Source organism: Uloborus diversus, chromosome 9 (genome assembly GCF_026930045.1).
Source record: "Uloborus diversus isolate 005 chromosome 9, Udiv.v.3.1, whole genome shotgun sequence".
In the NCBI taxonomy this organism is placed as follows: Eukaryota; Metazoa; Arthropoda; class Arachnida; order Araneae; family Uloboridae; genus Uloborus; species Uloborus diversus.
In genome coordinates, this window is record NC_072739.1 from 114,845,664 (window position 1) to 114,859,119 (window position 13,456).

The 13,456-nt window shown below is 33.4% G+C and overlaps 1 protein-coding gene across 1 annotated transcript; it reads left to right on the plus strand.

Moving 5' to 3' along the window:
- The first annotated feature begins 4,731 nt into the window (after nucleotides 1-4,731).
- LOC129230449 (eukaryotic translation initiation factor 4 gamma-like) lies at nucleotides 4,732-11,922 on the plus strand. Its single transcript, XM_054864848.1, has 2 exons — nucleotides 4,732-4,743; nucleotides 9,700-11,922. Exons 1-2 carry the CDS (start codon nucleotides 4,732-4,734, stop codon nucleotides 11,920-11,922), a joined length of 2,235 nt encoding a protein of 744 aa, XP_054720823.1.
- Nucleotides 11,923-13,456: the final 1,534 nt, after the last annotated feature.

Sequence of the window (13,456 nt, forward strand, 5' to 3'; positions counted from 1 at the left end):
TTAGTTTATTTGGACAAGGGATAGGATTGTTACTCGTAATCTTTGCAGTGTTGCCGGACTGACCCTACGCCATGTTATTTACTAGATGACTAGGTAAGAGTGTTGTACCTTGGGACGTTTGAACATTGGGACACTGCTAATTTCTAAGAATCTATTTTGAGCAGCCATGTTTTTGCAATATCTAATTGTAACCTTCGCCACTAAATTGTGCCATAGTAAAAATTAAGCGTCAAATGAGTAAAATTGACGATTTTGTGAGAGAAAGGAAATTCATGACTCAATAGTAAATATTTCTTCATCTTTATTTCATTTTCTGTCTCTGTATTTGTAAATTTTATCAACTGAATTTTATTTTGTTATAAAAGAGAAGTACTTTAAATAATTTGCTTATGAGAAAATAATGATAGTGCATCTAGATTGACCATGGTTTTAATTTTTCTTAAACTACGTGGTGATTGTACCTTGAGACAGCCAAACATTTTGTAACTTAGGACACGTTCCAAGGTACAACATATCAAGCGCGGATCCAATGGGGAGGGGAGGGTCATGGGGGTCATGACCCCCACCCCTTAGCCAGACCAAACATTACACAACAGTGCCTTTTTAATCTTCCTGTTACTGAATTTTTCGAAGGAGAAATTGAGGACCACTTAGTTTGTGAACAAATTTAAATTATATCCAAGCACAAAATTATGGGGGGTGGGGCAAATGTGGGTCAAGGGGGAGGTCATAGGGTCATGACCCCTCCCCCTCCCAGCTAGACCAAACATAACCCAACAGAGCCTTTTTAATCTTCCAGTTACAGATTTTTTTCGAAAGAGAAATTGAGGATCACCCAGTTTGTGTACAAATTTAAATTATATCCAAGCGCAAAATTAAGGGGGAGGGGGGACAAGCGTGGATCCAAGGGGGGGGGGTCATGACCCCACCACCTTAAACAGAACAAACATTACCCACCAGATCCTTTTTAATCTTCCAGTTACAGATTTTTTTTCGAAGGAGGAATTGAGGATCACCCAATTTGTGTACAAATTTAAATTATATCCAAGCGCAAAAATAGGGGGTGGGGGAAGCGTTTTTGTATTTAAATTAGAAAGATTTTCGTGCTGAGAGCTCTGGCTTTAAGCAGTTTGAAGCAGCATATTGCAGTTATATATAGACTGCAATGCATATCTCAACACAAAATACCTGGTACCTCTAAAAAACGAGACAATGTAGAGGCTTTGCTTTAGAAAAAAATAAAGAGGGGGTGGGGCAGGGGTTAAGGTAATTTTTGTTGGATATTTATAAACAAATTCTGGCAAATAGGTTTTTCTTTAAAAACCTGGAATTACTTCTTGGATTTAAAAAAAAAAAAAAATTTTAAGAGGAATATATTGTTTGAACAGATCATTGCTAAACCTCTATTGCGGTTACATCTATATTTGCACTTAAACAATTAATATTCGCAAAAGAGTTGTTTTGCGGAAAATAAATTTCTTTAAGTGTGCGTAAAACAGTGAAACCTCGCTTAACATACACCCCTCATTTCGGACAGTTTTTTTTTTTATTTCCTCCATTTTCTAGGATTAAAACATTAAATTTCCCTTTATTAAAGAGGAGACTCTCAAACTCGGTCACGGATACAACTTTTCTTGTAAAAAGGATTTTTATTCTCATTAAAACGGACAATCTTCGACAATTTTGGCGAAATGTGGTTATTTTTAATCTTAAAGCATTTTTGCCGCAAACTCTGCTAGCAGGTACTAATAACGAAGTTTTACACAAAGTGGGGGATTTTTATAAAGGACTTTTGCCAGTTAATACATCATCGCTGCAAGTTGAATATCAACGACTGTGGGTCGCGAAGTGGACACGGGAAAAGACTCAAAATCCAGTTAAAGATTTCCCTCCATGTATCATAAAACTTATCGAAGAATGTGATAAGGACATGTATCCTGGAATAAATTGCCTTCTTCGACTCATAGCTACATTGCCAGTTAGTATTGCCGCAAGTGGGCGAACCTTCTCGACATTGCGGCTTTAAAAACCTGGTTAAGAACCTCAATGTGTGAAGAACGCCTTGTGGGACTATCTCTTTTAATTATCCACAGAGACATTGATGTAAACATTGACCACATAATCACTAAATTCGCAAAGAAGTCGAAAAGAAAGTTAAACTTTGTCTTGTGAGAAAATGTGTGGAAGAAAACCGTTCAGAAATACTAAAATAATGTTAGGAGGGGACCCCGGAAATTGAAAAGCGCTCACCTTCACCAATGTTATTTTTCATAACAAAGTTTTCATGAATTTATTTTCAAATGTTTTTTAGGATCCCTTAAGGTTAATTAAACTACTTTTTAATGCATAAATATTACACACTAACACACTTTTGACGTGGAGGTAAAATATGTTTAACATTTCAAGCCAATGTAGTAGGGGAATGTGGGGCGAAGTGAAATAGCACGGCAAAGTGAAATGGTGAAATATCTACTGCGTTTTTGGCGCTACTTAACTAGTAATATTTTAACTATGTATAGTAAGATGTGTCATGTGTAGTCTATTCCAGTCAAGAAAAAATTACCTCCGAAAATCTAATCGTATGATAATACAAGCAATTTTTAAAAAATGATACTCAAATTGTAATATTTTGTTGTAACTCAAAAATTATTTTGATATTATCGAATGATGAATTGGGACCTTCTTATATTCGGTGCATTGTTTATTTAAGTTAATATTTAGTTTACTTGTGTTTTTAATATTTCTCACAATTAATCAAAGTCGCTCATTCAATCATCTAATAACTCACCCGCGTTTTATTTACTTAGTAATTTGATCAAAAATATTTTTCACAATGGAATAGAACATATTTCATTCGAAAAATATTTCAATTTTCTCTTTGCCCCATGGAAAAAAAAAGTGAACATTTTCCACTTTTTTATTTGAAGAAAACAATTTTACTGCCAAAAATCAAAAATAAGGTTTCAATGCAAGTTTTGTTATAAAATACAATGTTTTTTCTTTATGCACTGTAATTTTCAAAACAAATTTCCAACTTGTTCATTTTGAAAAAGCTCAGTCATGTTAACTATTTCACTTTGCCCCACATTCCCCTACTAAAAACCCTGTATAATTACACCGAGATGCTATAAAATAAGCGGTTTCAATTAGAAACATTGTCATAATGATTATAACACGAGGCTAAGGTTTTTAATTATACCCATACTTCATTTGAGTTTTTATAAATTAATTTATGTGTTAACTATAAAATATTATGTAACTAAGAAAATCATACCTTCATAACGTGTAAGATTTATTGTATTTAGTTTATAGTATATTTACATTAATAGCATTGTATTATATTTTATATTATTTCTTTCAAAGCAGTTGTTGATTTGTTCTTAATGCCCTGATACAGATGACATACCGTTTTGGTACTAAATGCCGTTTCTATTAATATTATATGGCTTAGCCAAGAAACTACCATGCGATTTTTTTCATTCTACATTTTTTGTAAGCTAAAAAATAAATCTATTGTTTCCAAAATAGCTTCTTGGATAGAAATGACTCTTCCAGGCTACACATTATTTTAAAATGTTAATAGTTGATTCCCTCAAAGAGGAATTAACAGACGAAACGTGGTATTAGGTTCTTCGATGAATTAAATGTATTCTGCCGCTCTGGCCTCTGACTCCAGAAGTACACTTGACTCTTTTACCTGAACACCCAGATATTATGAACACATTTTGATGGTCCCGGGAATCACGTATGCATTACTTCCGTCTCCCCCTATACTGAACACCCTCTTAAACTGAAGACTTTCGTTCGGTCCAATGTGTGTTCAGAATAGAGAGAGTCTATTGTACTTCCTTAGCAAACAAAACACTTTTAATCAAATATGCTTTGTGTGTTTTGTGTTCTTTTTCATGACTCGAAGTTTTTTATTTATGTAAAAGAGAAGTCAATTAAAAAATTAAATGAAAGAGTTGCATTAATTGATTCCTTTGGGAGGGTCCTGAACCCCCTGGACTTCCCCTAAAATCTGCTACTGACTATTCAGTATGGTATTTGTACAATTTGAAATTCTTGTTCGTTTTATGATTTTTTTCATTTTCATTTTAGTATAATCTAGTGCGTTGACCAACATAAATGACTGCTGCTGCTCCTAGTTCAAATTAGAAAAATCAGGCCTCCACAAAGTTTAAAAATTGTAACATTTAAAATATACATAGTTTTCGTAGAAGCATACTGTATTTTTTTGTTTTATATATGCTAATAATGCAACAACGATTTGTTGGTATGTAAGAAACAAGCACAAGATTTCAATACCAACGTTTTCAGATTCTTCATACATAACGAAATATGGTAAAACTACGATTTAGATCGAAGAACCCCCCTTTTTTTTGACGAGCATGTCGTAACGCTCCCCCCCCCCCCACCAAGATACCGTTGTTTGTGGGTACACGTTTGGTGACCCCCCCCCCCCCCTTAACTGGAGCCTGGATCCACCCTTGCAACATATGCATGGTTTTTATTAGTTAAGCTATGTTTAGGAACATGGAACAATGTTCTAATCTTATGTAGTCTTTAAAACACATTGAATGTTAGATAATAATTCATAATTCATAATTAAATATTCATAATTTAATTCACTTCCATGAAAAAAAATATATTTTTTGTTTTCTGATGCAAAATTGGTTCAGGTATATGGCTGTTTCGTGAATCATGAAGACTTTCCCAGAGTACAACAGGATGTGTCCCAAGGTACAGTAGGACGTTGTACCATGAGACAGCTCGGAACTTTTACTTTAAATGGATGGCAACATTTTATTTTCATACTGTCTGAATTTTAAAAAATATATTGCAAAGAAGTATGTTGGGGTACTTTAATGTGACTTTTAGATTTTAAATTTGATTCAAATAATTGACGTTAAAAATTAAAATATAAAAAGTGTCCAAAGTATCCCAAAGTACAACATCTCCCCTATAATTTATTACACAACCTATGCTGGAGTTGGACATTTAATTAAAATAAAGCTCGAATATTTGACGCATATATATGTTGTTCCGTTCTTAATATTAAAGTTTGGAATTATTATTTAACTGAAAAAAATATATATATATATATATATATATATATATATATATATATATATATATATATATATATATATATTCTCTTGGTACTTTTCGGGTAGAAAGGATTTCATATCACCCATTACCTGTTTATCAAGGACTCTCCAGGGCTATATGTCTACATCGCGCCAGATTTTTTTTTTTTTAACATAAGAAACACTTGCAAACGGGGTATCAGATACATCTAGTTTTGCAAAGTTTGTTTATTTTATCAGTTCCGTAACGCAAAACTGCTATCGATTGCATCGCCTGGTGGTATTCAGGAAACAGAAAACATTTTTTATTTCTTCGACTCGCTTTCTGCGCACGAATCTTGTTTACGCATCACGCAAAATCTTAAGGAAACGATACGATCACAAATTTGTAATTCAGCGATGTAATCTTGTCAACTCTAGCCAAATGGTTAAAAAAATTTCTTCGGAGACCTAATCATAAAGTTATGATGTCAATGACACCAAAAATGTACACGCTCTTTTAACAAAAAGTGCGTACTGTAACTAAAAGAGATTTATTTATTTTATTTATTTATTTATTTATTTGTAACGTATTTGTATATCTTTTTGAAATGTATTTGTATAACATTTTTTACTGCATGAAATTTCTTTTCCATAAACGAATCTTGTTAACGCATCATGCAAAATCTCAATGAAAAGATAAGTTCACAAATTTATAATTGGGCGATGAAATCATGGGAACTTTAGTCGAGTGGTCATAATAAAAAACTTTCGTCGGATATACCTAATCATAAAGTAATGATGTCAATAACACCAAAGTGTACACGCTTTTTTTTTAACGAATAAAATACGTTTAATCATTAAACAATGGTTTTAATTTTTTGAAATGTGTTTGTATATCGTTTTGAAATGTATATGTATAATATTTTTTATTGCTTCAGTTCATTTTCCATTAACGAATATTGTCAACGCATTATGCAAAATCTCAATGAAGCAATAAGATCTTAAATTTATGATTGAAGCGATGTAATCATGGAAACTATAGTCGAGTGATTCTTGAGAAAAAAAAATTTGTCGCATATACCTAATCATAAAGCAACACTGTCAATGAGACCAAAAATGTCGATGCCGTTTTTGTAGCATACAAAATACGTACAATAGTTAAAAGAGATTTTAATTTTCTCAAATGTGTTTATATATCGTTTTGAAATGTATGTGTGTAACATTTTTTGCTGCTTCAATTCACTTTTTTTAAACGAATCTTGTTAACGCATCAAGCAAAATCTCAAGGAAATAATACGATCACAAATTTATGATTGCGGCGATATAATCATGGAAACTCTTGTCGAGGGGTTCAAAACAAATTCTGTTCGTCGGATACCCTAATCATAAAGTATAATAATATATCACAGTATAATTGAGTCTGAAATAAAGTTTTGCAATTCAACTCTTTTATTTATTTTGTTTAAATTTCTTTGTTTTATTGTATAGCTAAGTTAAAATTTCGTCTTCGAAATTTTAGTATACAGTTTTGTTTAACACATTTGTTGCTACATGAGATATTAAATAATCCTTCCCTCCGTGAGAATTTTTCTATTTGACAAAATTTATTGTTTTCAGTATAAATACTGATGATGATTAATATAACAACGCGTGACCACCAGTTTCACACTTATAAATAAGTTACTTGCTCTGTTCTTGTGCAATAAAACAAGGTGGCCCTAGGTAAAAAAAGTCTCCACTTTGCTTCTTTTTAACATAAGAAATACAAAAAATAACTAAAAAAGATTTTAATATTCTGGAACGTATTTGTATCTATCTTCATGAAGTTTTTTTTTTTTTTTTAAATCACTGCATAATTTGCTCTTTCTGGGTTTTTGTATGAAGTATGTATGTGACATCAAGTTATTAGCACTTACTTTACATTAAGCAAATGAAAAAAAATACACTTTTTTTAACAGGGAACATTTCAAAATATTTTTTTTAGTAATGAGGAGTAAGGATTTTTTTAAAGAATATCTTTAACCAGTTGAAGTTTTGGAAACGGACGCTGAACCAATTGAAATAAAATTTCACACATCGTTACTTTTAAGAAAAGCGTTTTGGATTCCATACTAACAATAGGGAAATGTTCAAATTAGACGTTTTCTCCGTGTCTTATTTTCAGCGGGAACCAAATAAACAAGCTAGTATAGTAAAGCTCAAGTACAATAGATGACAAAAATGCAGAAAAATGAAAGCATTACTCATACTGCCCTTTGCCTTTCCACTGCTGTATGGGTCATTCTCCAGAAAACGTAACTTTTAAACGCAAATATTTTTCAATTTAAAAACCTTTTTTTTCTTTTTTTCCCCATTCTTAAATGAAAGTGTTACTTACTAGAAGTAACCATAAACATTGGCCCAGCTAAGTTTCAATTATTTTACTCATAAATCTTTACTAATAACAAAGTTGAAAGTCTCTGTGTCTGGATAGCTCTCTGCACCTAGACCGTTCGGCCCATTTTCATGAAATTCGACACAGAATTAGATTGTAGCATGGGGGTGTGCACCTCGAAGCGATTTTTCGAAAATTCGATTTTGTTCTTTTTTTATTCCAATTTTAAGAACATTTTCCCGAGCAAAATTATTATAAAATGGATGAGTAAATTACCAAGTTATCATAACGTGGAACTGTAACATGGGCAAGCCAATTGACGAGAAATTCGTCATACATTATTTGTGAATGTACAGGCGAATCAAAAGACCTTTTTATTTTCTACTACGGGCAAAGCCGTGCGGGTGCTGCTAGTAAAAAATAAAATAATGACTTGTTCACGGAAATTTAAGAAAAAAAATAAAAAACTTTTAATGTTTGAAATTTGAGGCTAATTTAATATCAAAGTAGTAATATTGTTAATTGTGCAAACAATGAGCTATTTTAATGATTAGTGGGAATCTAATATTAAGCTTTCCTAATTAAAGTACGGCTTAATTAACAGTTATCCTTTTAGTTCAAATGTGTGTTAAAAAATAGTATTTAGTAAATTTGAGAATATACTGGCAATTTATAATTTTGGTAGAATGACTAAGATTGATGTATTTGCCCTCCACCAGTTATTTTCACTTCAGAAATAATGACATTGATAGGGTCTGTCACGGAGGTGAGAAATTTTCCATTAATGCAGGCCGAAAGGATACATTTTTCAAGGAAATATTTTGTTTCTTCGTTGCTACAATCTACACATGTTAAGCATATAAAAACATGTTCACTTCATTTTTTACATTAATTTACATCCCTGAAATTCAAGTTCACGGAGGTGAGAAATCATAATAACCACACTTAGTTTTTAAAGCAAAATCCATCTTCTTGTTTTTCGACAAAAATCTCCCAACTTTTTTTATGGCTGAAAATAAACAAGGGGGTTTCCCTTGTATCATGGAAAATAAAATTTGATGTCATTACTGCTACGTAGTAATGAGGGATGGCATTTTGTGTTTAGGTAACGGAGATGAGAACTCATTGTGTGACATGACTCCTTATCCTAAAAAAACAAATTAAAACACAATATTAAAAAATTAAATATGCCTAAACAATTAGTATTTGAGCCACTTGTGAAAGGAATAATAAATAAATGATTATACACTTTTAATTAAACAAGTTATTAAGCAACATAAACAGGCACACCAGGTGTGTGACATGCCACGGAGGTGAGAATTCACAGGTTGTGAACCAAAAATATACTAAAATAAAAATTATTGTCAAAAAATTGTTGGCAGGTTTAAATAGATATACAAGGTGTCCAAAAAGTCCTTGGCACATTTAAAAAAATCATAGAAAAGCAATAAATTATCGTATGAATATGCAGTTTGGCTCATAATACTTTACAAGTTCAAGAGGTTTTTTTATGACATCATAAAAAAAGTTGTACTAATAAAAGATCTAGTGCTATACTCTCCGGGTAAGGCAACGAAATACGTTTCGTACTTTGTATTTTACACAATAAAAAAGGTTGACATTGCTGTGCATAGTTAAGCATTCAATAATTCTGAAGCTACTGTTTGTAAGCTATTTTTGAGGTTGTTCAAAGTACTCTTCATACTATAGCAATGTATGAAGAGCAAAAATAAAGAAACATGAAAAATATCTAAACGGCAGTGGTATTTATTATTAAACATTTATAACTAAATATTTATTATTACATTTTTTTATGATGTCATAAAAAAAACTCTTGAACTTGTAAAGTATTATGGGAAAAAATGCAAATTCATAAGACAATTTATTGATTTTCTATGATTTTTTTAAATGTGTCAAGGACTTTTCAAACATCCTGTATTTTTGATAAAACTTAAAAGCATTTTAAATGAATTGTTCCTTAAAGATTTTTATGACTCGTACACCGTTTTTACTCATTATACCTGTCATTATATGTCACTAGAATTCTGGTGATTATATGGTTCTTTATGGTTTTATAATTCTGGTTCTTCATGTATTGTCAAATGTCTGCTTACGAATATCATTTGTACAATGTATATTGGTTAGCTCTCACTCCATCCTTTATATTTTCTCGTGAACTAGTAGTGTAATTTTCTGCATTTCAATTCTACACAAACAATCAAAATTCACTTAACATTTATCTTTCAATTCCAGGTGAATGCACTATGCTTTGCTTCTCTGATCCTCATTGTCTGCACTAGTCAAGCGTATGCTCGTCCTGACTTCCTGGATGCTATGAGTAAGCAGTTTTTTGGTTTACTCACAGAAGATGAAAGTCGACCGCAATCCCAAGAAGCTACACAAGATCCTTTTCGCCAAATGTTTGGATCACAAAGTCAGAGATCCCATTCAAGGCCACCTCCGCCATCAAATACTCATTACGTGAGGCCTCGTGGCGGTCCTCCTAGTCGCCATCAAAGGCCACCGAATCGCCAAGGATACTACGCTCAACCACAAGTAGTACATTACGAAAAACCGACAGTGTCAGCGCCTTATCCTCCTTACAATGGTCCTCCACCAGCTTATGGCCAACAGCATGGATTTGGGCAGCGCCAACCAGACTCAAACGAAACCAAAACAGATGGTTATCCTAACGAAGCGCGAAAACCACATTATCAACAACATCATCCACATGTGCAGCACGCTTATCCAGCAGTTGAATATCAAGTTCATCCACACCATGCTCAACCTGTGGAATACCACCAACCTCCAGAAACTGTCGTAGAATATCAACACCATCCTCAAAAATATCATCACCATGAGGCACCACAGGAGGAATATCATCATCTGCCACCGGAAACCGTCGTCGTCGAAGAACACCAAGGACCTACATTGGAAATTCATACAGCAGGACCTAGTCATGATGAGCACCATCACCATGAGCCCGAAGGTCATTACCACCATCCGCCTCAATTGCAATTTGAACACCATGTTGAACCTAAACCCAAGCGATTTCACATTAGTTTCAATCAGAATCCGGATTATAAAATAGTTGACCATCACTTGAAACTGCCGCCAGTAAAATTTCGTTTTCACATTAATCCTAAAATTGTAATCACTAGTAATACAAAAGATCCACTCGATAAGAAACATCATGACGACGAGCATGACTTAGAGCCTTATCCCCCGCCTGATGTATTTTCCGACCATGAAGCACCACCTTCTTTTAATAAGCACACTATAGAACATTATCCACCTTCACATCATTACGCTGTCCAGCATCATGAGAGTAAACCACACTATCCACCTTCACATCATTACGCTGTCGAGCATCATGAGAGTAAACCACACTATCCACCTGTTGAGTATCACGAACCAAAGCATGCTCATTATGCCTTAGAGCACAACCCTCATGATTTTAACTATGATCTCAGTAAAGGACACAGTCATTTAAATCCTCATCGTAGCAGTGGACATTATGAACCTACTTTTAAAATCAAAACGAAACCTATTATTTTCACTGAGCCACCCCCGACTAGACCGACTACTACAACTACTATACGTCCTCCTACATCTTCAACAGCTCGCACTACTACAACAACAACCACAACTACAGCTAGACCATTTAGAAGCAGAGCTCGTATTAGTGCAAGAAACCCTGGATTTTCAGTAGCTTTTACGCAGGGTTCTAGCACCTCAACTACTTCTGTAACATCCCCAAGTACAACTGAGCTTACAACTGCAAGCACTACTACAACAAGAAGGTCAATTTTTAGAAGTAATTCTGAAAGGGAAAGAGAAAGCGATAACATAGCTCGTAAAGATGATTCCTCCTCTTCGTCTACTGAACAATCAACCTCTGTATTGATGAGTACTTCAACAACGACCACAACCAAAGCTCCAACTTCAACCACTACAACTACAACTAAAGCACCGTCAACGACAACAACAACCACTACTACTAAAGCACCTACAACGACAACAACAACTACTACAACAGCACCAACGACTACAACGACAATGCGATCAACGACAACTACGACTACGCAACGGCCATCTACGGCTTCAACAACAACGACCACAACTACTCAAAAAACAACAGCTGTTTCGGCATTTACTCCAGCAGAAGAAACTACGCCTCGCACCACCACATTTAACGCGGACTCTAATGAAATTGACATGAGGAAAGACAGAGAACCGCCCAGAAGACCTGAACCTTTGCGAGAGGAATCTGCTGTGAAAAGATCTGAAACAATAAGCTTCGAAAGTTCTGAATCGGTTAAAGTTATTGAGACAACTATGCTCATCGATGGAAAGAATCAAACTGTTCGATTTTACTACATTACCCAGCCTGTGAAGTTGCCATTGGATGTGTTTCAGCACATGACCGGGCAAAAGAAAGATAACAAACCAGGAATGAGTGTAATAAAAATTTGATGCAATGTGATAATGAACGATTTCGATTTACATGAAGACTTCCGATATCATTGATGCAGTTCCTGCTGGCATCAGGAAAGGACCATTTTGGTGTCATAAAACGTATTTGCATGTATATTGTGAAAAACGAGCCAAATATTAATGTGTCGTTTTAGTTACTATGCCTAGGAGATTATTACGTTTTCACTTTGAAGGTGATTTCGCTTGGCATTTGAGGGTCCTGAAGCCAAATGAGTTATTCATAACCTCATTATTGTGCCCCATTTCCTTGCGTATTTCTTGATTGAAGTCAAAGAACGTGACCACGATTGACTTGGCACGCGTGAAAAACGTAGTGAATAATTTGAAAACAATAACTAAAATTATGGTGTTGCGTGAGTTTTGACTGTACTTGGGAACAACATAATATTATTTTGCTGAATACCCCTTTTGGTGTTTTTTTCCGTGATCAAATATTGCTAATACTAATGCTCACTGTAAAAATTAAATAATAAAGGGTTGGAGAGGTCTTGAAAATACAAGTCGTCTGTACTCAAGAATCTCTTAACGAAGTTGTAGTTTGGCTCTGATAAGCTCCCTTCTGATGGCAAAGCATTGAATGATTCCATTTTTTGGAACAGGGGTGAGAAGAACCGATTTGCTTTGCCGTCAACGGTTTTCGACATAGTGCCAACATCAGAATTTCTTCTCTTTCAACCCAAACATAAATGAGCGTGTCCAAGATCAAGAATCTTTTTATCAGAGCCATAGTATACCGCGTGTACAAGATATCTCTTGGCTTTTATATTTCTGTTGTCCCCTCGCATTGTTACAAAACTGTGCTTTGTACCAGTTTAAATGTGTCTTGACGTGAATGTCTATAATTTTAATGCATTTTTTGAAGTACCAAATATTTATTGCTGAATGAAAATGTTAATTTTCAACTGAAATTAAAAATTATTTTAAAGTATTGTAGAAGTTTAATTTTTCTGTATTTTACTTATTTCATAAAAAGTCACAGTTTAATTAATTTTTTTTCTTTAATTCCTTGCATTATACGGAGTTATAAAAATGTAACTTTGAAAAAATCAACTGGAGGAACTTGACCATTAAAAGTTAAAATCTAAAATTAATGCATTCGACGAAATTATGCCTTGCCGAAAAGGTAAGTTTTAAAGGTTAATTGAAAAACTAATAAGTAAACAAAAGCATTACAATATTTTTTTGAAGTTATTTTTTGATTTTTTAAATTTATTTATTTTTTTAAATTTATTTATTTTTTTAAATTTTATTCTATTATTATTTATTTATTTATTTATTTATTTTTTTGCTTTGTTTATTTCCTCCTTAACGTTTTTCCTGCGACTTATTTATACCTCCTCCCTCCTTTGCAGCTAAATAAAATTTAACTTGAAAATTCAATAATGAGAAACGATCGATGCTAAGTATCTATTACAATACAGAGTTAGCATAAAAGAATATCCCGGTTTTAAAAATTTACAGTTCATACACTATTACACTTATCACTATAAATGATACATAAAAAAAAGGTAAA